General features: G+C 42.0%; 1 protein-coding gene across 3 annotated transcripts in view; it reads right to left on the bottom strand.

Annotated features, from left to right (window-relative positions):
- kdm6a (lysine (K)-specific demethylase 6A) overlaps window positions 1-13938 on the bottom strand; it is a 311647-nt gene that overhangs the window by 178613 nt on the left and 119096 nt on the right. For all 3 annotated transcript variants that reach the window (XR_010975826.1, XM_068040670.1, XM_068040671.1), the window contains exon 6: window positions 4906-5026. Coding sequence is in view for 2 of the 3 variants with exons in the window: in XM_068040670.1 (XP_067896771.1) it covers window positions 4906-5026 (121 nt within the window). In the remaining variant the exon portion in view is untranslated. The remainder of the gene's footprint in view (window positions 1-4905; window positions 5027-13938) is intronic.

Here is a 13938-nt window from a genome sequence, read left to right as displayed (position 1 = left end):
GCCATGTGGTGAGAATGTTACCTGTCAGTTGTCAAAATGTGACTTTTAAAGCAATTTTGAAGATGTGCCATTTTTAAATACTCAGTAGCAAATCACCTGTGCATTGCTCACAGTAAACCAATGGTGCACTTAGAATCATAGGATGATTACAGCACCGAAGGACGCCATTCTATCAGAAGTTTCATATACTATAATGCACAAATGTGTTTTGGTGCTATGGCAGTACTATGTCCCTTTAAGGCAACAAAGACACATTGCACAACTTCTCCTTCAACTCCACTTACTTCCCTTCAAGTAAAAGGTGTTGCAATGAGTACCCACATGGGCCCTAGTTATGCCTGTCTTTTTGTCGGATATGTCGAACATTCCTTCTTCCAGTCATACTTAGGCCCACTCCCCCAACTCTTTTTCCGGTATATTGATGACTGTATCGGTGCCATTTCCTGCTCCCGCCCCGTACTGGAAAACTTTATCAACTTTGCTTCCAATTTCCACTCTTCTCACATATTTACACGGTCCATCTCAGACACTTCCCTTCCTCGACTTCTCTGTCTCCATCTCTAGTGATAGGCTGTCTACTAATATTCATTATAAGCCCACCCACTCCCACAGCTACCTCGACTACACTTCTTCACACCCTGCCTCCTGTAAGGACTCCATTCCATTCTCCCAGTTTCTTGGTCTCTGACGCATCTGCTCTTATGATGCTACCTTCCACGACAGCGCTTCTGATACGTCTTTTTTCCTCAACCGAGGATCCCACCACCAACTCCCCCCCCCCCCCTCCCCCCAACTGTGGTTGACAGGGCCCTCAACCGTGTCCGGCCCACTTCCTGCTCGTCTACCCTCACCCCTTCCCCTCCCTCCCAGAACCGCGACAGGGTTCTCCTTGTTCTCACTTTCCACCCCATCAGCCTCCATAATCAAAGGATCATCCTCTGCCATTCCCGCCACCTCCAGCGTGATGCCACCACCAAAGGCATCTTCCCCTCCCTTCCCGTCAGCATTCTGAAGGGATCGTTCCCTCCGTGACACCATGGTCCACTCCTCCATTACCCCCACCAACTCGTCCCCTTCCCCTGCAATCGCAGGAGGTGTAATGCCTGCCCATTTACCACCTCGCTCCTCACTATCCAATGCCCAAACACTTTCAGGTGAAGCAGCGATTTACTTGTACTTCTTTCAATGTAGTATACTGTATTCACTGCTCACAATGTGGTCTCCTCTTCACTAGGGAGGCCAAACGCAGACTGGGTGACCGCTTTGCAGAACACCTCCGCTCGGTCCCAAAGCATGACCCCGAGCTTCCGGTTGCTGGCCATTTCAACGCACCCCCCGCCGGCTCTCATGCTCACATCTCTGTCCTGGGATTGCTGCGGTGTTCCAGTGAACATCAACGCAAGCTCGAGGAACAGCATCTCATTTACCGATTAGGCACGCTACAGCCTGCCAGACTAAACATTGAGTTCAATAATTTCAGAGCATGACGAGCCCCCCATTTTACTTTGTTATTTTTGTTTTGATTTTTTGTGTTCATTTTATTTTAGTTTGTTCAGTTTGTTTCTACTGTGCTTACCCACTGTGCTTTTTTAATGTTTGTGCTTGTGGCGGTTCAGTTTTCAATCCATTAACACCCTATCTGTACTAATGCTTTGTCTTTCAGTACACCATTAACATATTGTTTGCCTTTGCTCCATGACCTTCTGGTCAGCTATTCTGTGACCTTGTCCTATCAACACCGTCTCTTTTGTTATTTCTTGCCCTACCCCCACTTTACTTGCTTAAAATCTTTTACATTTCTTATATCTGCCAGTTCTGAAGAAGGGTCTCTGACCTGAAACGTTAACTCTGCTTCTCTCTCCACAGATGCTGCCAGACCTGCTGAGTATTTCCAGTGTTTCTTGTTTTGATTTCAGATTTCCAGCATCTGCAGTATTTTGCTTTTATTAAAGACAAATTATTGCTCAGCTGATAGCACTATAACTTATGATGTCAGAGAACTGGCAAATTGTAGATCCCTCATCAATTTCAGCTCCAGAAATGAGGTACACAGCTTGAGTGGCTTTTGTTTTGCACCTGCAACAAGGTGCAATATCTGGCACCCATTGCCATACCTTTTAATATGGATAAAAAGGGTCACACACACTTTGAAGCCAAAGTCCCTAAAGTTGCTACCCATTATCTTCACATACGTTTACAATCTGTATATTCAATATACAGTCTACCTTCAAAAATCAGTTCGCAGTACTTTTTCTTTCAACTAGTTTTGAACCCAAAATGAACATATACATGAAAATATTTTATTCTAGCAAGCAGTGAAATAAGTTCTGGTCTCATGGCTACTGTTACTGCTTGTAGGCAAATCAAAAGATGCACAAGAGGGAGCAAGGGTTTGCCTCCATTTTTCAAAATGGACAAATAGCATAATGCCCACTATAGAAGAATTCTTCAATAATCAGTCATAGAGTCATTTAAAGCACAAAGGGTGGCCATTCAATCGAGTCCATGCCGGTTCTCCAAAGAGCTATTCAATACTAATGCAATTAATTTTGATTTCCCAATTTCACTGCCATGGAAAATTACATGAAAATATATCTTGTAATACATTAAAGCCATCACCTTCATCCTACTCTCAGAACTGCAATACCACACAATATTTTACTTTGTACTAGCTTCTGTATTTTGTATGCAAGAGTTCAATTTTGAAAGAAACAAAAGTGATATCAGTATTGGTCAATAATTGAAATGAAAACTACACTTAAAACAAAACTCGCCTTCCTTGCTTAAAATGAAAATCTAGATTTCCTTCCAAAACATGCACAACATTCTCTGCAGATACACAAGCTTGAAAAGACTGATAAAACATCAGTTTGTTTGCAATTTAGCTGATCTCTAAATCATAAGCAATGTTATTTGCCATGAGCTGTTATCTATATTTAAGAAATTTTGAATTTTTCAGATATTTAATAGTCCTTTTCTGTATTAGAAAGCTCAGGCACTGAATAACGCTGGTTCATACCAAATATTCAGTCTTGCACAGATGTGAGAAATTAATTGAGGAATATTGTTATAGTACAATATATAATTGCACTTTCCTCATTCAAAACTATTATGTAAATGTTCCACTGAACATTTTTCAGCACTCTTTAATGTGAGACAACTGGAACTGGGGATGTGGCATAATATATTTAACAAAAAAAAATCTCTGGGGGATGACACACGGACAAAAAAAGGGGGGGGGGGGTTCCTGCAAGTCTAAATATTTGGTATGAACGTGTGTTGTATGAACATATGAATTAGGAGCTGAAATAGGCCATTCGGTCCTTCTAGCCTGCTCTGCCATTCAATAAGATCATGGCTGACCAGTTTGTGTCTCGAATTCCACACTCCCATCTACCCCCGATAATCTTTGATTCCCTTGCCTAACAAGCATCTATCTCCACCTTAGAAATATTCAGTGACCCCACCTCCACCACCTTCTGAGGCAGGAAGTTCCAAAGTCGCACAACCCTCAGAAAAAAGATTTCTCCATCTCTGTCCTAAAAGGGAGACCCCTAATTTTAAAAACAGTGCCCCCTAGTTCTGGACTCAACCATAAGAGGAAACATCCTTTCCACATCCAACTTGTCAAGACCGTTCAGGATCTTATATGCTTCAATTAAGTCTCCCCTCACTCTTCGAAACTCCAGTGGAAACAAGCCCAGTCTGTCCAACCTTTCCTCATAAGACGATTCGCTCAATCTAGTAAACCTCCTCCAACGCATTTACATCCTTCCTTAAATGAGACCAAAACTGCACACAGTATTCTAGATGTAATCTCACCAACGCCCTGTATAACTGAAGCATGACATCCTTTCTTTCTCCTGATTAACCTTTTAGTCATTCTCTGCCGTTCTTTATATTCTGACCAATCATCTGACATGCCACTCATCTGTGCACAATTATATGCTTTTTCCTTAAGTTTGATGCTTTCCTTAACTTCTTCAGTTAACCACAGATGGTGGGTCCTCCCCTTAGAATTTTTCTTTATAGTAGGAATATACTTATCCTGAGAATTCTGAAATATCCCCTTAAATGTCTGCCACTGCTTCTCTATTGATCTATCTCCAAGCCTAGTAACCCAGTTCACTTCAGCTAGCTCAGCTTTCATGCCCACATAGTTGCCCTTATTTAAGTTTAAAATGTTAGTCTTAGACCCACTCCTCTCTTTCAAACCGGACGTTAAATTGAATCATATTGTGGTCGCTGCAACCTAGAGGTGCCTTTATTCTGAGGTCATTAATTAATCCTGTCACATTACACAATACCAAGTCTAATATAACCTGCTGTCTGGTTGGTTCCAGAACGTGCTGCTCTAAGAATCTAACTCGAAAGCATTCTATGAACTCCTCATCCAGGCTACTATTGCCAATCTAATTTTTCCAGTTTATATGTAGATTAAAATCACCCATGATTATTGCCGTCCCCTTATCATAAGCACCCAATATTTCTTCTTGTATACTTCGTCCTGCATTGTGGTTACTGTCAGGGGGCCTGTGGACCACTTACCACTAGCAACTTCTTTCCCCCACTATTCCTCATCTTCACCCAATCCGATTCGACAACCTGATCTCCTGAACCAAGGTCATCTCTAACAACTGCACCAATGCCATCCTTGATTAACAGTGCTACCCCTCCACCTTTACCTAGCTTCCTATTCTTTTTGAATGTCATATATCCCTCAATATTCAGGACCCAATCCTGCTCATCCTGCAGTTTTTCAGTGCATGAACTTTCGAACACACAAAAGGACATTTAATAGCTGAAAAATTCCAAATTTTGTAATATTGCAGGAACTTACGTGGAAGTGTTCTCACGGTTTAATCGGAATTAACATTCTGCTATTGCACTGTATTCTTTACCTACCTTAAGACTTGACTCATAGTCTGTGTTCACTTTAAACATCAACCCAAGACGCAAGTGAATCTCATTGGCCCGAGAGAAGCTAGGATCAATATAAAGCACCTCTTGAAATGCTTTAATTGCCCTGAAAGTAGAACAAAAATAGCTTAGTATTCTTTGTCTCAGATTTATTCAAAAGAGACACTTTCTTCAAAGCTTCATCTCCTATGAATAATAAGCAGGATAACAGAAGTTTTCCCCCAAACATAAATAATTGTGAAAGCTGATTGAAACATCTATATTTTTCTAGAAGTTCCAAACAAAGTCACAGGAAAAAAAACCTTTGAACATTTGAAGTGAAACATCAGGCTTTTGGTTAACATTACATTTACTAAACTGAATTACTGAAGTTTAGAAGTACAGTCCCCATCGTTTATATGGGGTGCATTCGTGCGAACACGATTAGCCAGTTATATGCAATGGTCAATGTAATAAATGAATACTTAAAAAACATGAAGCAGTCACTCCACTTTTCTCCCACTCCCAGCCACTGTAAAATATGATTGCTGTCTTCTCAAAAATACATAAAGCATACATAAAACATATTAAATTCCACTGCATGCCTTTAAAGTCACAGAGTCACTTACAGCACAGAGGGAGGCTATTTGGCCCATCCAGTCCATGCCAGCTCTCCAAAGAGTCATTCAAGTCAGTACCACTCCCCCGTTCGATCCCCGTAAAACATCGGCTTTAACCTCGGACAAGATGTCCGAAAGAATCATATGCAAAAAATCTAATTAGGAGCGACAAGTCACTTTAAGCTTCTTTCCTTCTCTATTTTTAATTATAATCATAGAATGTGTTCCTGGCTATACAAAAGCTATACATTGTGGGAGCTTTTTGTCTTATTCAGCTCTCGGGTGTTAAATGGGAATAAAGTATGCAGCAGTCTGGTCAATTTCACCACTACAGCAGATAAGCACAATGCAAGTTTCAGCAAGCTGTGACATAAGATGACTATCTTTGTTACTTATTTGTGAACAGCAATGGCAGAAGTTCTAGAGGCCATGTGGGTAACTGAAGGCAACAGAGGTACCTGAAAGTACTTCATGAAAGGTACAAACAACTGCATAAATTGCCTAAAATAGTCAGCGCTTAATAGGGTTTAAGCAGCACTTTTGAAATGGACACCACTGGCAATGACAAATGGTTAGCACGTTTTGCCTGATATAGTAGAGACAGTGCAAGTGGTGGGGACTGTACACGTGCCTTAACCCCATAGTTTTTCTTCAAACAGCTCAAACATTTCAACTATACTAATCGTTCAAAAGTTGGAGAATAAACCTCATCAAGCCCACACATGAACATAACAATGCTACACCTACTGTCCCAATTTAAATGCGTCCAAATTTTACAATTTGTTGTTGAAATAAAACTTCTTCCTCCCCAACACAATATACACGGCACAGCTTCAGGCTGGTAAATATGCCACTGATTTCAAAATAAATAGTTGCTGGCTCACCACCTGCAGTCAACCTCGCATCTGCTCAACACCATCTGTGCTTAGCAGGACAACCATAAAGAAAAGCCACAGGTGCTCAATGCTGTATCAATGGCTGCATTCAGATTAGGTCAAACAAAACTAATGGTTTGTTTCCAGAGGAAATCATCATAAAGAACAAGAGAACAATAATAAAGATAAAATATTTCAGTTTTACCTCAAGAACTCAATTATATGCAAGACTAGATCCAGATTAGTACATTTAAATCAGTATTTTCTCAATAATCAATAATAAAAAAAATGAAGGAATGAAAAATATTTAGAAAATCACAAGTACAGAGCAGAAATCAGGCAGTTCTGCACTGAGCACAAGTAACAGAAATTCGAAGCAACATTGATGACAGTCACTTGCCAACTGCTTGGCTAGAGTCAGTGTGAACCAACCTAGGCAACAGTGAGGACAACGCATTCTAAATAGAACACCCAGTCCCACCTCATGCTTAAACGTTAAGGTATTAAAAATGAACTGCAAGGGAAAATCCCAGTGCTGGTCCTTTGACTGTGCTGTGCTAATTGCTCCTTGCCAGAATGCAAGTGTAAGTAGTATACAAATGGCCTTGGCAATCCCTGGTTAAGGACAGGGAAACGCACAAGGAATTCTGCACCCGATTGCTGTTTTGTGCCTGTAGGGGAAAACATGTTCTCCCACCACCCGCAAGTTCCCCTCCAGATCACTCACCATCCTGACTTGGAAATATATCGCAGTTCCTTCATCACCACTGGGTCAAAATCCTGGAACTATCCAATGTGGGTGTGCCTACGTCACACGGACTGTAGCGATTCAAGAAGATGGCTCACCACCACCTTCTCAAGGGCTTTGAGGAGAATACGTTCTGGCTCAGCTGCAATGCCCCAACTGTTGATTCATCTGCAATCACTCCCTGTCTATGCTGTTACAAGAGTGCTTCTATTTTTTGTAAAATATGTTTTAAAGACTTATAGTTGAATTATGGACATTAATTCATCTGGAAGCTTGAAGAGATGCTGAACTTTGTGCTTTTTAAAGTCACCAGAAGGATTCCTGGACTTGGCTTGTAAACAAGCCCTTAATGGAAGGCACCTGTTTTCAGACAATATACCAGCAGGGAGCTTGTTGTTTTGACTTGGGGAGATGTTTACAAAAAAAAAAAGTGGCAGGTCAAGATTTATAGAGGTCAGGAGGCTTGACTTCTGGAATATTTTTGGTTTCACTTTGAATTGTTACAAAAGAGAGTTAGTTTTTGCCTGCCGAGAAAAACCCAGCTAAGCTCTCTCTCGAAAAGAAACCCTGCATATCCAGAGTGTCAGTCCCCTCTTTCCTCCTGTATTTGAAGAAACCCTGCGGATCGAATGCGTGGGAACGGAAACCCCTGTTGCCACAGTTATGCTGCAAGGCCTATCTGAAACCTCTGTTGCTGCATTTCTGGGAAAACCTACCCAAACCGATCTTTAACATCGCCTGGAAAGAATTGTTCTAGGAAGATCCCAGTGACAGCCATCTATATCCATTTGGGAAGCCGAACTAAAACAAAGGACATCTTTGCATATTTTCTCTCTCTTCAAGAATTAGCAAGTATTTAACCCAAATTTTTTTTGTAATAGAGCTCAAAAACGCAAATCCCTTTATTCTTCCACTTATGTGTGTTTGTATAGATGCGCCTGTGTGTATATGTGCGAGTGTGTGTGTGTGGGGCTACTGCAAAAAGGGAACCGAAACATTTCAATCTGTGTGTTTATGCTTGACTTCACTACTGGTTAAGACTTGTTTTATAATAAACTGGTAAATCAGAGCGTAAGATTGACCGTATCGATAAGGGGGAAAATTTAAATATATGTTGTAACCTGTGGAGAAGTGCGATTAGAATAAACAGTGCACCCTTTTGCCTCAGTCGTGACAATGCTCACATAAGCACAACAGTTATTTAGGCATAGTACTTTATAGCACCTGGCATTTGTGGAACCAGATTGTGCAAGGAGTTAATGTTTTAAAGAGGAAAGAATAAAAGACACCTGAGCTTCAGCTTGTTCCAAATAGTCAAATGGTAATCAAGTGTATTTAAGAGAACAAATGCCACTGGTAAAAAGAATGTATCAGCTCAATCATATAAAAGTACCATACAATATAGATAGATATGGCATTGCTGGAAACATTGACAGCAAAATAAGCTTAGATACGTTGGTTAGGAAAAGGAACAACATTGCTAGAGTGAGGAGGCAGAAAAAGCAACACGAGTATAAAATACAATATGGTCCCTGGATTGTTGAGTGGAATTTGACTACCCATTTATCTGTGCTCATACAATCTTTGTCATTTGCCACTGTCAGATTTCTTCCAAATTATTTTCCTCCAAATTTGTGTGTCTTTTTAGCCATATGGAACATAACAAATTCATCTGTGTATTTTAGTCAAGGAAGTTTCTATGTTTGGAACCTGTGAGGCCTGCACATAGTAGGTCCAAAAATCAAATCTGCCTCTGTTAGCATCTAATAACTACCATCATTTGCTCTCCAAAGCGTTTAAAAACCTAATTTTATGAGCGGGAATGGAGGGAGGGGGAGGCTTACAAGATTCTAGTCAGCCAGAAGATCAACACTTCATCTGAGGTCCCAACAGTTTATGCTAGAAACTGACAAGGACATTTAACTGCATTAAAAGCAAAATACTGCAGATGCTGGAAATCTGAAATAAAAACAAGAAATGCTGGAACCACTCAGCAGGTCTGGCAGCATCTGTGGAAAGAGAAGCAGAGTTAACGTTTCGGGTCAGTGACCCGAACTCTGCTTCTCTTTCCACAGATGCTGCTAGACCTGCTGAGTGGTTCCAGCATTTCTTGTTTTTATTTAACTGCATTGTTCACAATCTACTTGGGAAAGGTCTACTTGTACAGCAGCACCTGAACCCCACTTCCATCTATTTGTACTAACAGGGTCAATGACTGTTGGCTGCACCAGTGCCAGATTTGCAATGCTTCTGCACAGGTCAAGGACGGTGTCTCATCCAATGTCCTTCTTCCGTGCTCAACATGACATTTATGCATTCGACCACTGTCAAATTGCAGGTCCATTATGTTCTTGAACTGACTCAATTTCTCAATGATTTGGCTGGCTTTCAACAACTTCATGTGCAAAAATGGAAGGAGGCTGCCACATTTCCTGCACCCGCTCTATGGTAAGCATCCTATAAACAATTGCACAGAAGCCACAGTAAAAATGGCTGTGGTCAACAGCCCATAGGCATGCTGTGTGAAGAGCCTGGTCTCAATATAATGCACCAGAATGACAGCAATCCCAAGACATCAAATGGGAGAGCATACCCCTTTTCATTTCAAGTTAGCACCCTAAAGGATGTGCTCTGCTTAAAAAAACAGCTGCGACCTCACAATATTACAATCCTAGATGCTGCAATGTGGGCAGCATCAGCTGACTGACAAGATCAGGTAATTTGGAAAAAGGGGAGTAGCAGCACTGATTAGAAAAAACAATTACAATTTCCGTAAGGGCGATAGGGTAGTAGAAACACCAAGGGCAGAGGGATGACAACAGATTTTTCGCAGGCCAAGATCATGGGAAGGCTCGTCTCTGTAGTTGACGTGATCGCTGGTGAGTCAAGGTCAATTCTTGACCTGCAGGCTCTTTAGCAGTTTGGGCACAAAAACCCCTGGTTTGGAGACTCTAGCTTTAAGTAGACTCATTCCATTGTCTGCGGCTTTCTGCAGCAACCTCGCATCTGTTTGTTTCGAACTTGTAGGCTGCTTTCCTGGCTGTTGCGCGCCAGCTGTCTGCTCCCACACTCATCATTGTCAGCCAGAGACAGAGCTGTCTTTTCAGCTGGTCTTTGAAGCATTTGCAAGGTGTACCTCTATCGCGCTTACTGGAGCATAGTTCACCATAAATCACTGCTTTTGGCATCTTGGAATCCTCCATGCGCGATATGTCCTGTCCAGCAAAATTGGTGTTTTAAGGGAATGCATTCAATGCTGGCAAATTGGCTCTGTTGAGGACCTCATCGTTTGTGATGTAGTCCTGCCATGACAGATCAAAGACAGTGTTAATGGAAGCACTCAAACAGTCATATTTGTTTTTTGGACAGAACCCAGGATCTTGACCCATTGAAAGGGGATGACAACTGTGCTGTATACTTGAACTTTGGTAGGTGCACAGTGAATGGTTTCGCCAGACATGCTTTAAGGACCAACCAGAGGAATGTTGGCCTTGGCCAGTCAACTGTATGCTCTTGTTGACAGTGGCATTATTTGAGATGAGGCAACATAGACAAGTATACTGCTCTACAGCATTGAGGCTGCAACTGTCAATGCTGATCTGCGGTGAACTGTAATTTTTTCGGGGCTGCAATTGGTACTGCACTGGTTTTCTTTAGGCTAACAGTAAGGCCAAAGGCATTTGTTGCCTCAGAAAAAGAGTTTACAAAGGACCTGCATTGCTTCCTGTGTGCGCCAGAAAGGTGCAATCAAACAGAAGCTCCACAATAAGCTCTTCTGTGGTTTTGGTACGTGCCAGTAATCTTCGCAACTTGAAGAGACTGCCTGCCGTCTGTTTGGAAGGGGATATATATGCCCTCCGTCAAGCCTCTCTGCCTCTTGAAGCATCTTACTGAAGAAACTAGAGAAAAGGGTTATTTCCAGGACACAACCTTGCTCAACACCGCTGGAGATAGGGAAGCCGTCTAAGAGGTCTCCATTCTGCTTTATGTGCCACCACCAAACACATCTTCCCCTCCCGTCAGCATTCCGAAGGAACCATTCCCCTCCGTGACACCCTGGTCCACTTCTCCATCACCTCGTCCCCTTTACTTGTGCTTCATTCAATTTAGTATACTGTATTTGCTGCTCACAAATCCTCTACACCAGGGAGACCAAGCGCAAATTGATTGACCACTTTGTGGAACACCTCCACTCAGTCTGCAAGCTTCAGGTTGCTTGCCATTTTAATTCACCACCTTGCTCTCACACCCCCATTTCTGTCCTCGGCCTACTGCAGAGTTTGTGAAGCTCAACACGAGCCTGAGGAACAGCATTTCATCTTCCGGTTAGGCTCTTTACAGCCTTCTGGACTCACCACTGAGTTCAACAACTTCAGACCATGACCCAATCTTATACTTGTTTTTCATGTTCTTGCTTTCGGACAGAGCTGTTCATTATTCTGCCATTAACACTCACTCTGGACAGATGCATTTACTACTACTACCACTCCCTTTGCCTTTTGTTCCATGATATCTTTGCCATTTAATCTCTCCAATTCCATCAGACCTTCCTTTTTGTTGTTCTTCTTCTGCACTCCCCACCCCCTTTCATTTGGTCAAAACCCATTACATTTCTAATCACTGCCAGTTCAGATGAAAGGTCATCGACCTGAAACATTAACTCTGTTTCTCTCTCCCCACAGATGCTGCCAGAGCTACTGATTATTTCCAGTACTTAGCTTTTGTTTCAGATTTCCAGCATCCACAGTATTTTGCTTTTATTTTATTATGGAGAGCAAGGCAATGCCTCTATAGTTTGAACAATCAGACTTCTTGCCCTTGTTTTTGTAGAGGAAAGTAATCACTGCATCCATCTTGAGGTCCTGTAGCACAGTCCCTTTCCCAAGAATGTTGTAAAAAGATCTGAAAGCCTATCAAGATTCACTTCTCCTCCCTGTTTATCGACCTCAGCTGGAATCCCATCTATTACGTGGGCTTTAAGAGATTTTAATTGTGCTGTAGCAGTCTTGATCTCTTCATGGGTCGGTGGCTCAACCAGCTCAGACTTCAGTTCCCTCTGGGTGTTCTTTACAATGGACGTCTCCTGTACCATCTACTGGTCACCAAATAGGCTCTTAAAGTGTTCCGACCATCGGTGTAAGATGGGCTCTCTTTAGGAGAAGGATTGTGCCATCCGAAGGTTTTAGTGGTGCCTGCATTTGGTGGGAAGGTCCATATACAGATCTCAAAGCTTCATAGAAGGACCTCATAACTCCCATATCTGCACACATTTATATCCTCTCAGCGAGCGCTGTCTATCCATTGTTTTGGTTGAGTCGAAGGTTGATTTGCAGAATGCTGCAGGCTTCTCTATATGCAGCTTTTGTATCCTGGTCATCAGGGCATGTAAACAATCTATTGCAGCAGAAGTGTTTCTTTTGAAGAAGCTCTTGGATTTCCATGTCATTTTCACAAAACCAATCTTGGTTTCTTCTGACTGAGAAGCCAACCCTTCTGCAATGGTTTCTTGTAGGATGGATTTCAATTTTTCCCACAGCTCTGCTGGGTTAATATCACTGCCAGGAGTCTGTCTTCAAACTTGCTTTGGAAAACTGGTTTTACGTTTGGTAGAGTGTGTCTACGGACTTTAGTTTTCTTGTTTGTTGGTTTTCCTTTTGGGAGACAGCTTGATTCTGAAGGCAACGTTAGCTCAAACCTGCCTGTGGTCAGTGTAACAGTCAGCACTGAGCATAACTCTGGTGCATAGTATGTCCTGTATGTCACATTGGCGCACCAGAATATAATCCAAAAGGTGCCATCGCTTTGAGCGTGGATGCCTCCAAGTGGTCTTAAATCTGGCTTTCTGCTGGAATAGAAAATTAGTGATATTGAGTTCAATGGTAGGCTTGTTAAATGAGTACTTGGTATCCATTTTCACAGTGTAGAAAAGGAGGACAAAATACCAGTGATACAAGGGAACCTAAAAATAAGTGAAGAGATGGAACTTAGTGCATTTAACACATTAAAAAAATGGTTATGGAGAAAATAATGGAGCATAAACTAGACAAATCTCCAGGACCTGATACTTATTTTCATACCCTAGAATTAAAACTAATAAATAAGAAAATTGCTGATGCGTTGCTCAGAACTTTCCAAAATGTCTCTCCATTATTTCAGGGAGGGCGGGAGTGAAACTCGCTAACTACAGACTCATCAGTTTAATATCAGTGTGAGGAAGTTACTGGAATCTATAAACACTGAGCATTTGGACAACTATCAGCTGATTAAATACTTAGTATGATTTGTGGTGGGTCGATCATATCTGACTAATCTGGAATAACCTGGTTCAATTGCTTACAGCGGAGTGATCCCACAACCAACGGGTCATATCAAAAATCTGCAGCCCTGCCACATCCAGTCATGAAAGAAACAGGAGCAGGAGGCAGCATGAACATCCTCGTTCTCAATGATGGCAGAGTCCAGCACAAGTGCAAAAGACCAGAGTGTTTTCAGCCAGCTTCAGCCAGAATGCCAAGATGATTATTCAACTCTACCTCCTCCCGAGGTCCTCACCACGACAGATGCCAGTCTTCAGCCAATGTGATTCATTCTATGTGAAATCAAGAAACAGCTCAGCACACTGGACACAGCAAAGGCTGTGGGCCCCAACAACATTCCGCTGTAGTTCTGAAGACTAGCGCTCCAGAACTATCCTCATCTCTAGCCTAGTACAGCTACAACACTGGAACCTACACGACAAAGAGGAAAATTGCTCTGGTAAAAACCAGGATAAATCCAAACCGGCCAATTACTGCCC

The sequence above is a fragment of the Heterodontus francisci genome, chromosome 10 (assembly GCF_036365525.1).
Source record: "Heterodontus francisci isolate sHetFra1 chromosome 10, sHetFra1.hap1, whole genome shotgun sequence".
NCBI classification, from domain to species: Eukaryota; Metazoa; Chordata; class Chondrichthyes; order Heterodontiformes; family Heterodontidae; genus Heterodontus; species Heterodontus francisci.
The sequence above is the reverse complement of the archived record's forward strand: the minus strand, read 5'-3'. Positions and strand labels throughout refer to the sequence as shown.